At 42.7% G+C, this 20675-nt stretch overlaps 2 protein-coding genes across 3 annotated transcripts; both read left to right on the top strand.

Annotated features, from left to right (window-relative positions):
• Nucleotides 1-7678: 7678 nt before the first annotated feature.
• On the top strand, nucleotides 7679-19351 carry SAXO3 (stabilizer of axonemal microtubules 3). 2 transcript variants are annotated; one of them, XR_003084876.2, is made up of 6 exons: nucleotides 7679-7881; nucleotides 8131-8319; nucleotides 9375-9536; nucleotides 10218-10345; nucleotides 11647-12705; nucleotides 12814-19351. XR_003084876.2 is itself a non-coding variant. In XM_025167644.2 (5 exons), the coding sequence occupies exons 1-5, from the start codon at nucleotides 7726-7728 to the stop codon at nucleotides 11987-11989; spliced, it is 978 nt and encodes a 325-aa protein (XP_025023412.1). In that variant the 5' UTR covers nucleotides 7681-7725; the 3' UTR covers nucleotides 11990-19351. The 2 variants fall into 2 exon arrangements, 1 of the variants encoding a protein (XP_025023412.1); XM_025167644.2 differs by having other exon boundaries at nucleotides 7681-7881; nucleotides 11647-19351.
• LOC103062208 (lutropin subunit beta-like) lies at nucleotides 16737-20655 on the top strand. Its single transcript, XM_025167648.2, has 3 exons — nucleotides 16737-16751; nucleotides 19306-19563; nucleotides 20425-20655. Exons 1-3 carry the CDS (start codon nucleotides 16737-16739, stop codon nucleotides 20653-20655), a joined length of 504 nt encoding a protein of 167 aa, XP_025023416.1.
• The last annotated feature ends 20 nt before the right edge of the window (nucleotides 20656-20675 follow it).

Here is a 20675-nt window from a genome sequence, read left to right as displayed (position 1 = left end):
GCGGGAGGAGAGGAAACCAGTACTCAAGAAAACAAAACTTGGATTGCATCCAGCCCATCCTGACACCCCAGCCTTCCTAATATTTTTCATTCTTAAGAAGTTGTGGTTGAAGTGCCCACAGCGCAGGCTCCCCACCTCAGCCACTGCTTGGATTGCTCTGTGACCCTCAGTGCCACCTGGAGGCTGAAAATATTGCAGGGCCTTAGTCTGAGGTCCGGTCTTCTTCAAGCAGAATGTGACTCCCGTGACTTCATGGATACATTCACAGAATTTTCTTAGCAAGGGTGTGGAAGTGATTTGCCATTGCCACTTTCTGAGACTGCTTCCAACTTTTCAGTCTAGCCACTGCCCGGGGATTCTTTGAAGTCTCCCATCAAAGTACTACCCAGACCTAACCCAGCTTAACTTCTGAGACTAGAAAAGATCAGTCAAATGCTACATGCAGGGGTAAGCAACCTCCCTTTGCCCAGGTGCTATATTTGACATTGGGGGATTGGGGGAGGCTAAGGGCTTCACACATTCTGTCAGAACTATCCATTTTCAGTAATCATGGTCAGACGAAGTACAAAGAACATATAATTTAGGTGTTGCAGATTGCCCACTCTGGTTTAGTAGAGATACTTTTAATATTAAGAGCCAATAGAGGCAAATATGTGTTGCTCAGGGTTGAACTGTGGAGTCCTTGGGGTTCTCTGAGCTTGGTTCTTTTCTTGCAAACGTTTCATTACCCAGCTAGGTTACATCTTCAGTGCTAGAATGGGATGGGGTTTGCTCTCTGTTTATGTGCTGTGGCCTGCCTTGCCAGTGCTGGTAGGGGTGGGAGTTTTGTTTTGCTCCTCTGGTAGTTCCTTGATTGGCATATGTTTACTGCTTGATTGTGTGACTGGTGGTAACCTTTGCTTACCTTCAAAAGAGACAAAAGACCAAAGATCACCTCACCAGCAATCATCACCCACATAAGTGAAGGTTACCCAAGGACTCCACAATATTAAGAGCATGCTGCAGGCTTTCTCATAAAACCAAAATGACCGAACTTCAAAGAAACCACGTATGAAACAATGCCCAATATTAAATCTGATTAGATTCTATTGTAACAGGTCAGATTACTGCTTACTCTTGCCAAATTATTGCAGGATCCTAGTCTAAAGTATTCTTGAAGCTATCAAAGGAAATACTTCCGCAAAGACATTGTGCTAAACATCATAGTACCAGATACTCTGACACTGGAGATTTTTTAAAAGTAATTTTTATTAAAGCTTTTAAACAAGAAGATAAAAACTAATACAAACTAATATAAAGTAAGGAAGAAAAAGGAAAAAGAAAAAAAGAAAAAAGTGCAAGAAAAGAAAAAAAGTTGAAAAATAAAAAAATAAAAAAAGATATAAAGAAGTGTTTTCTGATATTCTTCACAGCAATTATAAGTACAAATATATTTTAACCTCTCTAATATTACATCGTATTACTCTTCTTTCTATAATATATCCTAATCATCAAAACCATAAGTCACATTCATTTTTTTCATTTTTACACAAAAAGCCCATAAGGCTTCCAGTCACCAATAAATTAGTGTCTTTTCTCTAATCAAAGAAGTCAATTTATCCATTTCAGTAAAAATCTGTCAACTTCAACCATTCCTCCATAATGGGTAATGTCGAATCTTTCGATCTCTATGCATATAGTAATCTCGCCACAGTAATCATATATTGAAATAATCTTCCATGGCTTTTTTCTAACTGTTTATCCATGAATCCTAGAAGGAAAAGTTCCGGCTTCAATTGAATATTATTCTTTAAAATCCTCTGTATCAAAGTATGTATTTGAATCCTTTTTTTTTTTTTTTAGCTTTTTTACATGTCCACCAAGCATGATAAAATGTCCCTTCATGCTGTTCACATTTCCAACATACATTTGGAATGCCTTTATACATTCTGGATAATTTCCCTGGCATCATGTACCAACGATACATCATTTTATAACAATTCTCTTTGAGATCATAACACAATGTAAATTTCAACCCTTTTGACCACACATTTTCCCATTGATCCATCTGTACTGTATATTATAACCAAAATTCTTAGCCCACTTTATCATACCTGCAACACTAGAAATTTCGACCTCTTGTTTGTACCAAATAGTTGTGGACAGAAAGAGTTCTGTTGGCTTAACACAAGTTTCAATGGTGGCCCTTTCAATGTCATCTGGTTTAAAAGGGAGAGGCTGATAGAATGAGAAAGAGAAAGAAATGTAAGAAAAAAAGGATACAGCTTACGGGACAAAGGTAGAGGAAGATACGACCTAATGGCTAAAGGTAAACATGTGTATTTTTAATGTTAAAAAACGGTCTCAGAGTACAAGATTGGGGCCACTGTAGACATTTGGTTTAGAAAGGTTTAATAAAAGTTCCTCTGTTAGTACTGCTGGGCGTGAGTGCTGATCATTATATAGCCAGAATGGCATCTCCCATGCAGAAAAGGCAGTTTTGGCAAACTCAAAAATACCCCAACTTTTGCCAACACTCTTGAGGAAAAGAACATTTAAAGGCAGAAGGAAAGAAAAACATCCAGTAAGTTGGAGGCATCTGCGGAAAAATGAAATTAAGTAACTTAAGAAGGACAAGTCTAGTTGGAACGGGAAAGATGAATGCCACGTTCCATTTTATTTCAGGTCCTGTTTATTTATTATACACCTGAAAATTACTCCTGAATCAAGCACCTGGCACTCGCGTTGGAACCAGGAAAATGACTGCTTTCATGTCGACAAAACTTGATAGTCTCTGCAAAGCCCCATTCTGTGACCCAAAATCTTCTGAGGCAGCTATATCTGCTTCTTAAATAACCTTTCCTTATAGAAAAATGAGTAATTGAGTTGGCTTCTTTTTCAGTACAGTCTAGAATAGGAAATTTAGTTTCTGGAAAATCTGGCAGCCAGAACTGTTTTATGCTGTCAGACCAAAAATGCCTCATTCGGTGCAACTGTCTAAATCTGTTTTTTTGCCTACTCAGCTCCCCAGAACTGTTCTGGGCATTTACCAGCTCTACCATCCAGGGATGAGTTGCTTCTGGACTGAAGCCCAGCCTCATTCGTGTAGAGAAAGGTCCAGTTTGGTTCTGGAGATACTGGCTACTGTAAGGACAGGGAACTTGGTTCCTTTCAGATGATATGGGAATATAATTCCCAGAATTCCTTACCGTTAGTCATGCTGGTTAGGTATGATGGGAAGTGTAATCCAAAATGTCTGAAAGACAGCAAGTGATCTACCTTTATATTATTAGACTGCAGACCTTGAGAAGTTCCTGCTGAAGTAATTCAGCCCTCAGGAAAAATGGATTAGTTCTTGGGCTATGCTAAGCCAAAATTGATGGAGAAGAGGAGGCTAACGCAGGCAGTCAAAATGACAAGCCTCCCCGTAACCAAGAATTCTTCATCTACTGTAGATGGTTGCAGTTCCCATCCTTCTCTGCAAGGATGGCTGGGTTGATGGGATTTTCAGTCCAACGCTTCTGAAGGATGCCTAGCTGAAGGAGGCTGAGCTAGACCAAAGGATCTTTCTCAGCAATTAATGGAAGCATTTTCCTGGGCTCATTTTTCTTTTTTCCTTCAGAGAGCTGCACCATGTTTATGATGTGCCTGGCCATGGTTGCCCCCCTGCTTTGTGCCATCCATGCCCTGCCACTTTGTAATCCCAGGGACTTCCCCAGCACCACGGACATTCCTTGCATTGAGATTCCACCCAGGCATTGGGAAACCACCTCACCATATGTTGTCCTTTCCACACACAAGCCCAGAATCTGACACACGTCCAGCAGCTCTGGTGCCCAGAAAAGCATTGCAGTGTGGGATGCTGAAAGTAGATGGGTGACGAATAAGACTTTTTTAACTATAATTTTTATTCAAAGTTTTAACAGCAGTAATAAGAACTAATACAAACTAAAACAAAACAGAGAAGACAAAAAAGAGGGAAATAAACAGAAAAACCTAAAAGTGCAGTTAAAAAAAAGTAGAAGAAAGTAGGAAAAAAAGAGATAAAGAAAGATATAAAGGTGTAAAGAAGTGGTTTCTGATAGACTTCACAACAGTTTTGAGTACAATTATATTTTAACCTCTCTCACACATCATGACTCTCTTTTTTCTATAATCTATCCTGTCTAATCATCAAAGCCATAAATCACAAGTTTTTAAAAAAAAATTACGCAAAAAGTCTATAAGGGTTTCCTGTCACGAATAAATGTAGATATTGTGTTTTCTCTAATCAAAGAAGTCAGTTTATCCATCTCAGCAAGTTCTGCCAATTTCACCAACCACTCCTCCATAGTGGGTAATGCCCAATCTTTCCATCTTTATGCATATAGTAATCTCGCTGCAGTAATCATATATTGAAATAATCTTCCATGGCTTTTTTCTAACTGTTTATCCATCAATCCTAAAAGGAAAAGTTCTGGCTTCAACTGAATACTAATTTTTAAAATCCTCTGTATCAAAGTATCTATTTGAATCCATTTTTTTTAACCTTTTTACATGTCCACCAAGCATGATAAAATGTCCCTTCATATTGTTCACATTTCCAACATACATTTGGAATGCCTTTATACATTCTGGATATTTCTCTGGTGTCATGTACCAACGATACATCATTTTATAAAAATTCTCTTTGAGATCATAACATAATGTAAATTTCAACCCTTTTAACCACATATTTTCCCATTTATCCATCTGTATATTATAACCAAAATTCTTAGCTCACTTTATCATACATTCTTTAACCTGTTCTTTCTCTGTTTCAAATTTCAACAAAAGTTTATACATTTTAGCAATTACATGGTCATCATCAGTATACAATTGTACTTCAAATTCTGTCTTATTTTGCTCTGTACCACAAGACCTTTTATCCATTTTTAATCTTTCTGATAACTATAAATGGGAAAACCATTGACGACTATATCCTTCTGCTATTAGTTGCTCTCTTGATTTAATTTTATATACCCCTTGATTATTTTCCAATAATTCCTGGTACATTAATCATTTAGCTTTACGTGCTGTTTCTCTTCTGTGGAATGCTTCTTGTGTTGAGATCCACAGAGGAGTTTTCGGGCACAGTCTGGGTTTATATCTATTCCATATTCTCAATATCGCATGTCTAAAAAAAATTATTTTTAAAATTCACATTAATTTTAACTTTATTGTACCCTAAGTATCCATGCCATCCAAATCTCAGGTCGCGGTCTTCTAACTCTAAAAGTCACTTGTTTCTCGGCAACACCCATTCTTTCATCCAGACTGGTGACAGATAAGACTGAGGCTTTGGACATCAGAGGTATGACTGTGACTGTGATCTCCACAATCCAAATACCTGGGGGGACTTCATTAAGCAGTATTTCTGTGAGACAAAATGCAATCCGAGATCAAGAAGCTGCTGGGGTGTAGATCAACACTACATGAACTCTATATGCAAGAGTGTACAGACATATGTGAGGGCACTCACTATGGATAAGGGCAACATGATAGGGTAGCACTGGATCAGGCTTGATGTTTCATGCATATGCACTATCAGCCCTGCCTATTCACATAGTCTAGATCACTGTTTCTCAACCTTGGAAACTATGTGGATTTCAACTCCCAGAATTCCCCAGCCAGCATGCTGGCTAGGGAATTCTGGGAGTTGAAGTCCACATATCTTTAAGTTGCCAAGGTTGAGTGACACACTTTACAATATAGAACATACTCAGCCAAGGATCAGTGACATTCCAAGGTGCGATGCGGGCACTCATCAACTAAGGGAATAATTAGATAGTAATTTCCACGCTGGAGGGGAAACAATTACTATAATCTTAATTCCTTCCTCACACTATATTTTCAGGAATGAAAATAAGGTGCATTTCGACTTCAGTTAGGCTTGACTGCATGCCAAATGTATAGTTCCTAATCGTATTCCATGAGAAGTTCCCACAAACATCTAAAAGCATAATTTCCCTGTTCCTTTCAGCCTCTGAAGTAATTCAACTCATCAATATATTGTATATTCGCAGAATCATAGATCTGGAAGGCACTTTAGAGAGCACGTAAGCCAAACCCTTGCTCAGCATAGGATCTACTAGAACATCTCTGAAAATAACCATTTATCCTCTGATACACTTGCTCACAAAAAGCTGCATTCTGCTTTAGATGGTAAAATGCATTACTTCCTTTGCAATATGCAGTATGCGGTTCTTCAGGTCCATGTCCCATCTTCTCCAATGACGATCTCAGTGCTGCCAAACAGATATTTGAGGAGACATTTTCTGTGCGCCCGGATCACTAGATTCTCCAGAATTCTTCTGCATTCTTTGCATTATGCATTTGAAAACAGCTTTTCGACATTGAGAAAACAGTCCACTATCACTTACTTCCTCACAGAGCATCCTCTAATATATTCTTATGGCCTTCCTTGATCCATTTTGCTTGTCCAGCCACTATGGACCTTCTTTAAAACCAAGCTGCCTCTGTTGGTTTTACCCTTCAGCAAAACAAGTTTTTTCCTTATTTTACAATATAATCCTGCATGTGGCTATTCAGAAGTCAGTTTTATTTTTTTTAATTCAGTTTGTTCCTTAGTACTCACTGTAGGAAGATAGGCTTAATGAGCATGTAAGCTCATATTATGAAAAATGTAACTTTATATTCAGTTTCTTTTCTACAAGTATTTGGGCTCTGTTTTCCTGTCTTGTGTGCACTGTCAATAAAACTATTCCCTGAATTCAGGTATTCTAAACTGGCATGAATTTGTAAGTTTCAAAGGTAACAAAACACCTTGTAACAACTTCCACATTTAATAAGGCATAAACGTCTGTGGATTCTTCATAAGATTTGTGGGGCATAATCTGAGTTTGGCAAGACTATAATTATCTCAGTGTCTGAACTGTTTGCAGTGATCTGAATGGAAAATGCAGGGCAAACAGTATGACTGTGACAACCATGATGATGCTTAATGCTATGTTATCCTATATTTAAAACATTTGCTAGTCTTTAAAGTGACTTGAGACACTCTGTATATTACCCAAGTCCAAGTGCTTGCGGTTTTTTCTAACCATCCCAGCCTTTCAAAGTACAGTATTTCTGAGACTCCACTTCCACTTTACACATAAACGCAAGATCAAATCCGCATTATTTGGCCCTGAGTGCCATCTAATGGGTATCGCTGGAATTGCAAGCCTTTAAAATCTATGATGGGGTTGCAGAAGATGCACGGCGAACGAAGAAGGCTGGACGTAACCATGAGTCGGGGTGCGGGGAAGGGGTTAGTATTGTGGTGGGTCTGGTAATGGAACGAGATACGGCTTGCACTTCAAGCTACGTTTAATTGCCGATCCAACTTCTTAAAGGAATAATGAACTTAAAGGGCAACATGGTTAGGACTGCGAAACGGGAGGAGAGGGGGAGGCAGAGAATGGGGATAAAATATCCCGGAAGCGGGCATGGTTTACTTTCGGGTAAATACGGCTAGTACAGCCTGTCACTGAACCCAACAGTCCTGCTTCCTACGTTGCTTCTTCTAACCACTGCACCTCCCTCGGTCGAATCGAAGGCAAAGCTCACGAAGACCCGCAGAACGTTAGGCTGAAGAGAGTTCTATCACCCGGGCAACGTTTGTCACAAACATTCTACTGGTCCCGCCCCTTTCGTGATCCCCTCGCACGCGCCGCTTCCGCTAGAGCAACAGCTAGCAACCATGTCCAAAAAGCAGAGGCAAACATGGCAGGCACTTTCTTCGCCTTTCCCTTCGGTTGGGAGGTGGATTCCGGCGCGCTGGTGCCCTCAGAAGGCCGCAGACAAGACTGGAGGCTGACCAGCAGTGGAGTGGGACTCAACTATAGCCCACCATTGCCCTTCCCACCGCCCTATGCACGAGTGAGCACGCTGGTGATATTTAGTGGGGTAGCTGGTGCAGGCCGGGTAGCTTGTAAACTATGAGGTTTGGAGATGAGGAGGCTGAGACCCCCGTTCTCCGCCAGAGGGCTGGAGCGGTGCCAAAAGCCCGGAGGCAGGGTCATCTGAAGCAGACCCTGTTTGCATCTACACGCACCCCGCTTTTTTTCCCTGACTGTCCATTCCTTTCCTGTGTACTCACTGCTCCTCCTGCAACCTTCCCATTGCCAGTCTACAATCCAGGAACCGTTGCCACCTGCCTCCCAGAAAGTGTGGCGGGATGAAGTCATTCCCCGGCTGGCAACCACTTCACAGCTTGCCCATGACACGAAAACTCATGGTGGAGTGCTAGCTCAGCCTCGCTACTCTGTCTCTGCCCCATACCTGAACGTCCACTACAATAAAGATCTGAGAGAGAAGGTAAGAGATTCTTTGGGGGAATTTGGGGAACTGGGTGCTCTGAGGAAACTGTCTTGAGAAAGGAACTAAGAAGCAGACTCCTGGTTTTGCTAGAGGAGGAGGAGTTAAGACCCCATCCCTTTCCCAGGAAGACTGTTGGCACGGCAGGATGAAGAGCCTGACAGGCCATATCAGTCGGCCCCAGAAGGAACAGCTGTGGGAACACTTACAGACACTTTCATCATACCATTTAATGCTGGACTTTGCTTTTTCCTCCTCCCTCTCAACCACTTTTTCTTTTGTGCCAGACTTTTTTGTTGCAAGCCTGAAGGCAGAGCCTCTTTCTCTACTGATACTTATAAATTGCCCAGTGTTGCTTGGCTGTATTTTCCATGCATGCTTTTTTCATATTTCCAAAACAAAAGAACTAGAGGTGTATCTTGTTTCAATCACCATGAAACACTGGAGGGAGGGGGTGATGGGATTTTAAAAAATAAATGCATGAGGCACGAGATATTTTGGCCCTGAGGTAAAATCAAGTTACAGATTGCCCAAGGTTACTCTGGCGCATGAAACAGAACATCCCAAACTTTCTTTTCAAAGATACCTTTTTAAAAGCACATTATATTGAATAATAAAATAATATCCTCTCCTCTCATAAATCATCATCTGCCAAAGATGGCTGTCTCGTTTTGCCTAAGGACAGAGGTGACTTGTGAATAAGTAACCTTTCTGCTCTGAACACTAAAGGGTTAAGAAAGCCACCCTCAGCATAAACAGAACCAACAAGAATATGAGGATTGAAAATGAGCACTTTCTCCCCCAACCCCCTAGGACAGTGTTGTCCAAACTTGGCCACTTTAAGATGAGTGGACTTCAACTCCCAGAATTCCCCAGCCAGCCATGGTGGCTGGGGAATTCTGGGAGTTGAAGTCCACTCATCTTAAAGTGGCCAAGTTTGGACAACACTGCCCTAGGAACAGTCATAACTGCCATTATGCCCCATCACCTGTCCCTCTGCCTTCCGCTTACGTGTTCTATATCCTGGACTCTCAACCCGCTCTCCTTGCCAACAGATGAAGCTTAGGGCATGGAGGTTCCCCCTGACTATGGGCAACCAGAAGAGTGAGATCCAAGCAAATTTTCGTGGCTGGCCCAATCTGCCGCAGGAGCCCACCTTTCATGCTGGGCCTCAGCCATTCGGGTTGGCAGCGCATCATGCAGATGGAGCATCCAAGGTATCTGGAATTTTTCCAGGGATGGGGGCGGGGGGCATCTGACCCACACTTCTTTTTCCTTAAGGCCAAGGGCTCATCTTGTCAGAGTCTGCACACTCATTTCCCAAGTTCAGTAAATCCTCTTGGACTCCCCAGGAGCCGCCCAAAAAGCTAATTTCTAGCTTGCGCAGATCCTGACACATCTTTTCTTGCCAGAGTCAGAACCCGCAAATTAAGGAAGTTTCACTGGGCACATTTTTGCAAAGTTTTCTTGCACGTGTGTCCCTGCCCTCTTGATACTGAGCAAATGAATGTGTAATATCCTTTGGGGTCCTGCCAGGACTACGTGCAATTTATGTGCGCTGGAAGCACAATAGCTATGAGTGGCCTGGGATTAGGGGACAGCTTCAGATTTGCAGAGGAACAATCTCCCACATTGGTGGACCCTGGTAGTTTATCTGGTGGGGCAGTAGATAACTATTTAAATTTCCCACAGTGCGTTAAGCATACAAGGGGAATTGTTGGAAATTTAAAAAGGTAGTGTAATTCATGGGGGAGGGAAATGAGTAGCCTTGCTAGTTGATGCTAAGCCTGGCTGACGTGAGCCGTCTTCTTGAAGATGTCTTCTGCAGTGGAGAAAATGCTGCTTAGCAAAGGCAAAACATCCCCTCCAACAGTGGCCATTCTTCTTTTCACTTTCAGTCGGTGGTGGCCACCACACGGAACAATGACCTCACTGGAAGACCCTTCTACATCTGTGACAAGGCAGTTCTACGGCTCAACGAACCCTACTTATCGACCACTGCCCAGGACTTCCGGGCCTTCACACAGTTAGTGGCACATCTGTTGTACCCTTTCCCCACCCCGACAGTGCCATACTCTGTTCTGCAGCAACGTGGCGTAATTCCCTTGTGAGGAAAAGATTGCCATGCTGAGGGATATTTAATTTAGGACAAAAACTGAGGAAGTGGGGTATGATAATGGAATGTAAATAGCACAGCATTTGGAGAGCACGGGTTTCTCCTGATTGGAATAACTCTGGGTGGTCTAATGAAGTCAGATGGAGGGATATTGAAGTCAGACAAAAGGAAGCACTTTGACATCTAGCCAGTGGCTGATGAATGGAACCCATTGCTTCAAGATTAAGTGATCACCATCAACTGAGATGCCTTTCTAGAATCAGATAAAGGTCTCAATGGCTACTAATAGTTTATATGATACCTTCAGCATCTAAGCCAATATATTCTGCAGTACAGGTAGTACTGCGGTTTATGGGTGACCCATAGTTAAGAATGGAGCCTATTGTAGCAAAATTTGAATTAAATACACAATGATTCGAGTTCATTACACAATACTACTTATATTGTCATGAATGTATTGTATAATACTGTTCTGGCTTACATACAAATTCAACTTAAGGACAGACCTTGGGAACGGAACTCGTTCTTAAACTGGGGGCTACCTGTACTAGTTGTTGGGGAGCAAAATGGGAGGTATGTGTTCCTAGGCTTATGCAAGCTGGTGGGCTGTCCAGAAACAGCTGGTTGGAAAGAGGAAGCTGGACTCCCTAGGATTCTGCTTTGATTCACCAAAGCTCTTCATTCATAAGGCATTTCTGTTCTTGCTAACTCCAGCTTTCAGCTTTCTCTTCATTAGCCCACGTAGGCACAAGTTTTACTTGTGTCACTGTAACCTCCATTCTGCCAATTGCATAAAATATGCTAATTTGATCAATGTATCTTGTTTTGCACAATTCATCCTATCTGTGTTGGTCTATGACTGTAGTAAAGATTTGCTTTGCTTTGCTTTGCTTTGATTCATCCTATTAACCTTAGTTAGGAAGAGACGAGGAGCTCTCAATCTCTTTTCCAGAAACTCGTAAAATCTATACTTTTAGCAGGCATCACTCACAGTTTCACTGTAGTCATAGAGGCTGGAAATATTTTCTTTTTTTAATTAAAGATTAGCTTCCTAGTGAGTTGAATTCTAAGTTTAATGTCTATTTAATGCTCTGTAAGCAACACACACAGATTTGGGCGGCCCCTTCGTCACTGCACGTATTTCCTGCTTTTTTTGCTTTCTTCTTGAAACATTATTTTTCTTCATCTACTCTGTCTCCATTCCCTCATAGGAAAGAACTTCAAGGGTATGCTCGGAAGGAAATTCTCAGTGTGGATCCTTACCCTCTAATCCGTGTACCTGGGCCTATGAGGGATGCCCAGATGTTTCCAAAGGCTACCCGGGTGCCCCACCTGGTACTGAACCCAGCTGTACCTCACCATGGTTTATTCAGCCTGGCCCAAGAATCCTACCAACTTCCCCATGACTACAAGCGAACCTGGGATCGCTTCTGCCCTGTGCAGCAGCCACCCACTGTTTCCTGTCGGGTGCCTGTGGTGGAAATCATGTGTGTGCCACGCATGTATGAGACAGAATATAAGTGCTATGGAAGTGGCAAACCTACGCCAATGTGAGATGGGCAGGGATTCACATTCACTTTTCCCCCTCTCCTACTCCAGCCAGAAAGGAGAAAAAAACAAAACGCTTCACCATGTTTACCTTTGTGATAATTTTCTTGAAATAACTACAACAAACGCTTTAGATGCATTCAGGAAACTGTTTTGTGTCATCCTTTGCCATGTGGTCTCAACATTTTAGCTTCAGGAAGCTATGAGCAAAACAAGCATGAAAGTTGCAAGGCTTACACACTCACCTGGAAGAATATTAGGCCCATAGAACTGAGCAAACCTGTACAGGATTAATCTGCAAGAATAGATTCAAGTAGTGCATTATATAAAGGAAAGACAATTGAAAAAAGTGTCCCCAGAGGGGACTTCAGGGTGAAATAAATTAATCTGTCCTTCTTGTCTTCTTTAAAGTACTTTAATCTCACTCTATATATAACAACACTAGAACTACAATGACACCGAATACAAAAACAAAAAGTCATAAGGGAATAACAAACAAACAAACAAAAAGGACTAATGCTTGCAAGGTGTGGCTAATTTTTAAGGATGGATGGCCACAGTCATTTGTTCCAGTTACCCACAAACAAGGCCCCCAGCATCTTAGCTCCTTGCTGCATGGTTCACTGGTCCCTCAAGCACAGGTCCTTGCAGAGTCAGCAGCCAGGTTTTCGCTACATCGTGCCTGCTTCAGGCTCCATCTTTTATAGCCTGGACGATGCAATGTATTGTTACACTAGAGCAGTGTTTCTCAACCTTGGCAGCTTGAAGATGTGTGGACTTCAACTCCCAGAATTCCCCAGCCAGCATCCACACATCTTCAAGCTGCCAAGGTTGAGAAACACTGTACTGGAGTTTGCTTATTGTGGCGTAGCATGTTATGTAAAATCCCCCAACCTGTGGTTTATTTAAACCACATTTAAGCAAACAAGGACTTAGTGCAGTTATTTGAACCCAACCTGAATGTGAAAGATAGACAAATATTATTTTCATGTTTATATTCCATCCTTCCTGGTTTATATGAGATTTTCCTATTTTGTCCTCAATATCACCTGGGGAATTGGTTAGGCAGAGAGACAGTGACTTGGGCTGCTTGAGTAACAGTGGCATGTCTGAAGAAACAGGCATAGGATTGTACTGTTCTCCTAGGCAGATGTTCTCCTAGCCAGATCTCAGTGCTACTCAGGGTTCTCAGCAGGAGTGGGGAACCCATGATATTTACCTTCAGCCCATGGTCAATGGTGAGGAATGATGGGACCCAATAACATCTGGAAGGCCAACCAGGTTTCCTACTCTGGGATCAGAATTTTGGATTGAGAATGAGCAGTTGCAGATTCAGTTACGTTGCTAAACCCTGATGGTCACAGGGTGACTATCCTCCCCCAGGCAATACACTTTATAGGATTGTGGTGTGGATAAAGTGTGAGAGACAGAAGCAGTACTTATGCTGTGAACTTCTGGGATATTACTGTAATCACATAAATAAACAGGCTGCTGCATCATCTTTGTTTCTTGACTGCATACTTTTAAAAAAGATAATTGCAATAGTGACAAGTGATGAGTCAGAAGTTCTATTAAAAATATCCACAGTGAGCTGCCCTTGCTTAACGCTCTTGTATAGCTTGGTTCTAACCATTTCCTGGCACAAAGTGGCATATTGGCTGTATGTGCTTTGGAAACACCTTTGAAAAGAAAAAGGAGTATTGCAGGCCTCAAGTGCAATTTTTAAAAATGTGGCTTAACCAAGTCAGCCAGTTCACTGTTGCCTTCCAAGCATACCGTTGTGAATGTAACTCTTTATCTTTCATTAAACCTAAAGTCAGTGTATTAAAGACCAGGAGTGGCCAGTGAATAGCATAAAACATAAAGCTCGTCCAGTGAAAAATAAACTTTCAGTTTTACTTAATTGGTATCCTGGCATTATGGACTTAGTTTGGCCCTGGTATTAGAATGCCTCACAGTTGATTTTGGTGACGTGACAAGTTGGCAAATTATTAGTATGTTGCAATATTTTTTTACTGATGGGAGAGAGAACACAGGTTGTGGGATTTTCTGCCTAAAGGGCCAGCATAGCTTGGGTAGCCTTGGGGATTATGGATCTTGAGTATTTGTGGTGGTGGTAGGTGCAGCTTCAAATGGCCTAATCAACCCCCCCCCCCCCAGATTACCTTTCAGGGTGACTGATCCACATGGTAACCTTATCATGGTTTTGTTCTTCATGTTTGCATCCCCTCCTCCCACCAAAGAGCTCAGAGCAGCATAGAAAACAGCTCGTTTTACCCTCACAATAACCCTGCGAGGTCGGTTACATAGAGAAAAGGACTTGTCTAAGGCTGCACAGTAAGCCCCACAGCAGATAACTCCAGCCAGATTAATGACTTGGAGCCAGCTCAGAAGCTCATCCTGTAGTCTTAAAATCCATCCCCCCCACCCACCTGGTGTAAACAGTGCCTCCACCACCAACCCATAGGTAGGAAATCGCTGCTAGCAACCTTTATGCAAGCCTTCGCAGGAGTGTTGTTTTTCTTTGGGAGGCCTAAAATTGCCAAGCAGCCAAGGCCAACCCACCTCAGTCCATAAGCCCCGCTGGCTTGGCTTGGCTGCGGTGGCAGATTTTTAAAGCTGTTACGGTTCCCACAGAGGAGCCAATACAATACAGCTGCCGTGTTGCTTCGAGATAAGTAATTAATCCATAATGGGGACCCAGAGCAGGCATTGAGAGTGGGCCCTGCCAGGAACCAGAGGCCACGCGGCTGCCAAAAATACCAAATGCGGCTCCGATTCACGTGCCAACAAGCAGCTGAGTGGAAGGGTTTGGTAGCCATGTTCTCTTCCCTGGTCCTGCCAATTAACTGAACAGTCCTGGGCATTTGGGGAAGCTGGGTTGACATTTTACCTTCTCGGCAAGTTTCTACCTGTCTGTTCAGCTGGGAAACACATTTACCCAAAATATAACTATGAATGTTAGCCAATCCACACACCAAAGAATGGTGGACAGTTAAAAAGAAAAAGAAAAGACTGCTTCCGTTTCTATTGGTTGCTTCAGTAAAACCAAGGCGATCCTCATATTCTAAAAGAAAGTTATTTGGAGGGAATGCCAGCCTTTCTGGCAAAAATACTGTATGAAATGTAGGAGTTATGAGGGTGGGGTGGGGTGGGGGGCTGGCAGATCATCTACTGGGGGAGGGGGAAGCAGCCTTTCCCACAATGCTTTAAGGCAGCCTTTCCCACCCTGGGGTCACTCAGATCGCCTGCCGCTCCCAGTTAGCCTTGATTCCAAGTCCCGCTGGGGGCCTTGAAGCTTGGCTTGGCATCAAGGACACCATATTCAGCATCCAGGTGGAAAGCAACCAAGGCAGGAAGAGATTTCTCACCTAGCAACACACCTGGTGTAGCCCATAGCAGCGGCCTTGGAGAAGAGGCAGAAAGCCATGGTTGATGGAAAATATTGCATGGTTCCCTCTGATGCTATTGCCAAGCAGGGCTTAGGACAAGTCTTCCTGTTTAAAAAAATTAGCTTGCAACGGCCATGGGAGGGGGAGCAGCAAGCTATGGGCCCCACGTTGTTCTTCAGCAACCCATTTGTGGCTCTTAGAGCTCTCTCCCTGTGGTAGGCAGGGGTGAATTTCTCTGGCTTTTTTCATTGAGAAGGAATTTAAAGGGCAAAATGGTGCTTCAATTCACCAAACTCAGTAAAAACGGCCTGTCTTGTGCCTTTTGGGGATGACACATCACTGATCATGGACCCAAACCAGGGCTCAAAGTGCAGCCTACAAGCAGAACAAAGTTCCTCATCTCTGTCCTAGAACATGTTGCTCACCAAGCTAAGCATTTAATGTCTCAAGAGCAGATGAAGTCAAGAACTAGCGTTGAGCACCTTTCCCTCACCAGGCTGAACAATTCACCCTCATTCCTTCACCTAACACAGTCACTCAAAGAACAAAATGCAAAATTTCCAGCCAGGAAATTGAAAAAAAATGCAACAGTTCATCTTTCCACTAGCAAAGGATTCAGGATTCCCAGCACGTTCCTTGTTCAAAGAAGACCTACCTTATGCTTGAAACTCACTGACTCTTATTATTATGACATACATTCTGATCCTCATCTTCTAACCCTCCTTGATCCCAATCCCAGCTGGTAAAACCTGGTTTCTATTCTAGTCTTCACAGTATCAAGTGTTCAACAAATCCTAAAGTCAGAAGGGCCATTGTGATCTGGCTGTAAAAATCCAAATCATCACTAGATAGCAGCAAAAAGGCACAAAAAACTCTTTTCCCCCAGCTGGTGAGCATCTGGGTTTTTACACCCCAGATCTGGTAGTCCTACTGTAATATAGTATCCAGTTTGCTTCCCACAGCTTGGAAAGCCTGCAGTTTACCATTTGCAGCCATGAAAATGCTTGGCCCAGTCTCTTTCAGCTACATCCACCTCACAGTGTTAATGCAAAGATGGAAAAAACATGTAGGGTGGAGGGAGTAAGTCCAGCAGGCTGCGCAACTTTCAGATTAAATGAAGATACATCATTAATAGCCTGACTCAAAACACTGATTGAAGTGAAATTGGTTAAGTATTGACTCCTTAACCTAGGGAACCGTTATTATGCCGTTAAACATCCTTTGTTGTTGCATCCTGGTTATTAATTAGATCTTTGCCCTTGAGTCTTTTTTATCAGCTGTATGATGGGAGGGGGAAAGCCCTATAAAAATGCAAGGGAGAGGCAGACACACTACAGTTGGAGGACAGCCCAGGAGACACTATGAAGTTGATGCAGGTATGTACAAATGAGGAGGCAGATAGCAGGATTGGTGCATGGTTCTTACATTACACTGCTGAGAAGATAACTTGATCTACTGAGGTTGCTTTGGCATAATAGGAAATTGCCACAAGAAGTTGATTCTTGGCTAAATAGAAGCTTCCCAGTGGTTAGGAACTACCCACCTGAAGAGTTGGTGGGCTCACTTGGGTCAGAGCCTAGGCAACCCATTGTTAGGAATACTGTAACTGCAAAACTCTCTACTAACAGGGTGGGATTGAGCAGTTCCTTCCAGCTCTTGCGTCCAACAAGTCTATGGTTACTTTCTCCAACTGACTGCCCTCTGGACGTGTTGGACCATCTCTCAGAATTTCAATCTAGAATGGCTGTGCAGGTTAGGGATTCTGCAAGTTGTGGTCAGTCAACACTGGGAAAAGGTTGCTCTACGTGTTTCAGTCAAAAGAAGTATTCTATGGGGCCTTATGCCCCACTGAACTTAGAGAGGTACTATTTGAGCAAGTAGGGATGGATCTGGTGTATGAACTCTCTTGAGGAAATACCTGCCTGAGATCACTGACAAACATAGATCTTTTTCAAAGGCTTGCATGTCCTATCCACCCAGAAAGAAAAAAGTATGATGATATTTTCATAATATTTATGTTGAATATTCAGATTCATGCATACTAATTCAGGTATATGGTACTGAAGTCAAATAATGGAAGGCCTAGTTCAGGAAGGGCACCCAATTCTCCAATAAACAGTTGGCTGCAACTACCTTCCTTCTCTGATGCTGTCTCTCTCACTGGTACAGGCATAAAAATACAGTCCTGGGACTCTTGTTCATTTATTAAATAATATTGGTAATATTTCAAAAATCAGCTTAACATCCAAGTGCTTTTCTGGCATATCAGTGACTTTGTGCTCACCGGTGAGAACATTGGAAATGGACTGGCTTGATTCTTACCAGACAATTGGGACCATCACAGTGGTTGGTTGGCTGGTTTTTCCCTTATCAGTGTCAATAAAAGAGCTAACACAGAAGTAGGCAGAAGGAAGATCAGGATCTGTTGGCAGAGGTTTGGGCAATGGGCAGTGATCTGGAACCTGGAAATATTTGCTGTTAATAGTTACAAGAGAAACCAGTAACGATATTTGCATATCTAAATTAGGAGCTAAATTTAAGAGTTATCATGAATGAACTTTTGCGTGAAAGGATTGTAAGCTGTACAGTTCAATATTAGCGCTGACCACAAACTCTTAAGCTCAGAATGTGCTCAAAGCTACTCTGTCCTTTCATTATGTTTATCTCTTATGACTGGTGACTCTTAAAAAATAATTTAAAAAAGCAGATCCAGCAGACCAGAAGACTCTCCGTCTCTGAGTTTCCAGTCTTAAAGAAAAATTAATGGGAAGGAAGATCCCTAAGACCACTCAACTTTTACAATTTCCTTTCCACACGTAAGTCCTGGGCTGGAGAGAAAATGCACCAATATGTTTGCTTAGACAGCAGACGCTACATCTAAGAAGCCTATCCAACACTGTCTTGTTTTTATCAAGTGCAGGGAAGGAGCATGCAGACACAACAGCTGCAGCAATTAATATTCTTACATGCTGCCAATTCAGTGTTGCTAAATGGTAACTAATTATTGGAATTCCATTAAAACTGTGGTAGGCAACCCTTTTCAGTCTGGAACTACATTTTGCATGGCTGCAAAGGGCATGACCAACAATGTCACTCGAACAGGCAGGGCATTTTTTAAAAGCCTTTTTTTCTGGCATTTTGAGGGCATTAAAAGGGTGAAATGAGTGTGTTAAGTCTCTAAGGCTTTAAGCCTGCTCAGAAAAAAAAAAATATTGGGCAGAGGGTAAAAATTGCAATCCTGCTGATTCTTGAAAGTGTGTTTCCCCACTACAATGATCTTGTTGCCTTCCTACTAAAGCAATAACAACAACAGCGGCAAGAAATACCATTTGCCTGCAAGCAAGAACTGGTGGGACCACAAAACAGACAAACTAATAGAAAATGAAGAAGCTAAAGCGCTCTGGGACTTTAGAATTCAAACAGACAAGCACCTGCCACATAATACCCCAGACTTAACAACTGTTAATAAGGAAGACAAAAAAGTCTGGATAGTGGACATTGCAATACCTGGAGACAGCAGAATAGAAGAGAAAGAACTGGAGAAAATCACAAAATACAAAGACCTGCAAATAGAAATAGAATGACTGTGGCAAAAGAAAGCAAAGATGGTACCAATAGTTATAGTCACCCTAGGTGCAATTCCAAAACATCTGGAGCACCACTTGAACACCATCTGCATTTACAAAATCCTCACCAGTCAATTGCAAAAGGCAGCTTTACTTGGAACAGCTTACATCCTGCGACGACACCCTTAGCACCATCCAACAACATCTACCTATCAAGTAGGTAGACTTGGGAAGGATTTGATGGGTGGATAAAAATGCCAAATCCAGTCTAAACATCTGGCTGTGTGACCAACAATAGTAATAATTTATTAAACTTGCACGCCGCCCAGCAATACCTGGTCATAGGTGCACCAACATTCCTTAGAGCCCGTGCTACAGCCTTACGCTCCGAAGCTGTGGTGCCTCTTTCTCATTTTCTCTCTTTTACATCCAGGCAAAGAATCTGTTGCTAGCAGCATTATTGTTCCTGGCTGTCACTCACTGTACTATTCGCCGAAGTGGGTTGGCCAGAAGCAGCCCAGCTTGCCGCCCTGTCAATGCCACCATTGCAGCTGAGAAGAATGACTGCCCTGTCTGCATGACCATCACCACTACCATCTGTAGTGGTTACTGTGAGACCAAGGTAGGTATATGAGAAAGGAATCCTAGAATTCAGGCTTCACCAACCAGACACCCTCAAGAAGCGTTGGGACAACAATCATTGTCCCAAGCTGGCACAGATGGCCATGTTGGTTTTTGTTGATGTGCGGTGTGAGCTAATGTGCCTGAAAGGCACCTGAGTGAGAAAGCTACCCCCAATCCAGGACCCTTTTAAGACTTAAGACAATGCAATGACTTGAAGGAAACCTGCATTCAGCCACAGCTACACAACTTTTCCCCAGATGGGGGTTGCTACTGTTGGTTTCCTGCAGCCAGGACGACAGTGGGCAGAACAATATGGTAATGCTGCCAGGAAAGGGAGTGTGACCCTGATTTTCAGCCTATTGTTTTTCCCCTTTGATGACTGTTGGGGAGAATTCTAAAATCTTGTAAATGTACGTTACGCTTATTGGAACTGTACTACAGCCAAGCAGGCTTTGCTTTCCATCCTCCAAGAACAGGCAAACCCTTTCTACCCAGAGGCTGTGCATCTTTGTTTTCCCAGCCAGAAGATGCCACTTGGAGAGTTGTAGTTCTTCATTATTTGCTGTTATTTAGCCACTTTGCTGTCCGGTTTGTCATTACTTCTTCCTACTATTCACTACCAAAGGCAGTGAATATCCCACCCCACTCCCCAGCTTTGGTAGCAATGAGAAGGGACCTCTGGAGGTTGCAAGTAGTAGCACATCTGGAGTAGTAGCAAGTCATACACACTCAAGTGGTAAGAGAAACTAGGCCAACACTAGGCAGACGGATGGCGCTCCTGACGTTTTTTGGATGCTGCCCCCTCAAAGAGTAGGAAATAAAGCCTGTCATGTCTAGCCACTCTCTATGTCTTTTACAGGAAATGTTGTGGAAGACTACCTACATCTCCTTCAGCCAAAGAGTCTGCACTTACAAAGAAGTACGCTATGAGACTGTGCTTCTGCAAGGCTGTCCACCAGGTGTTGACCCGTCCTTCACCTACCCTGTGGCTCTCAGTTGTCACTGTGACCTCTGTAAGATGGATTCCAGTGACTGTACTGTTCAGAGCACTGGCCCTGACTCCTGTAGCAACCAAAACCGTCTTGCTTAATAAAGAAGGGCCACTAATAA

This window comes from Python bivittatus, unplaced genomic scaffold (assembly GCF_059951505.1).
Source record: "Python bivittatus isolate LINGU-HERP-01145 unplaced genomic scaffold, Pbiv_v1 ctg000410_np1212, whole genome shotgun sequence".
NCBI classification, from domain to species: Eukaryota; Metazoa; Chordata; class Lepidosauria; order Squamata; family Pythonidae; genus Python; species Python bivittatus.
This window is presented reverse-complemented; position numbering and strand designations above follow the sequence as displayed.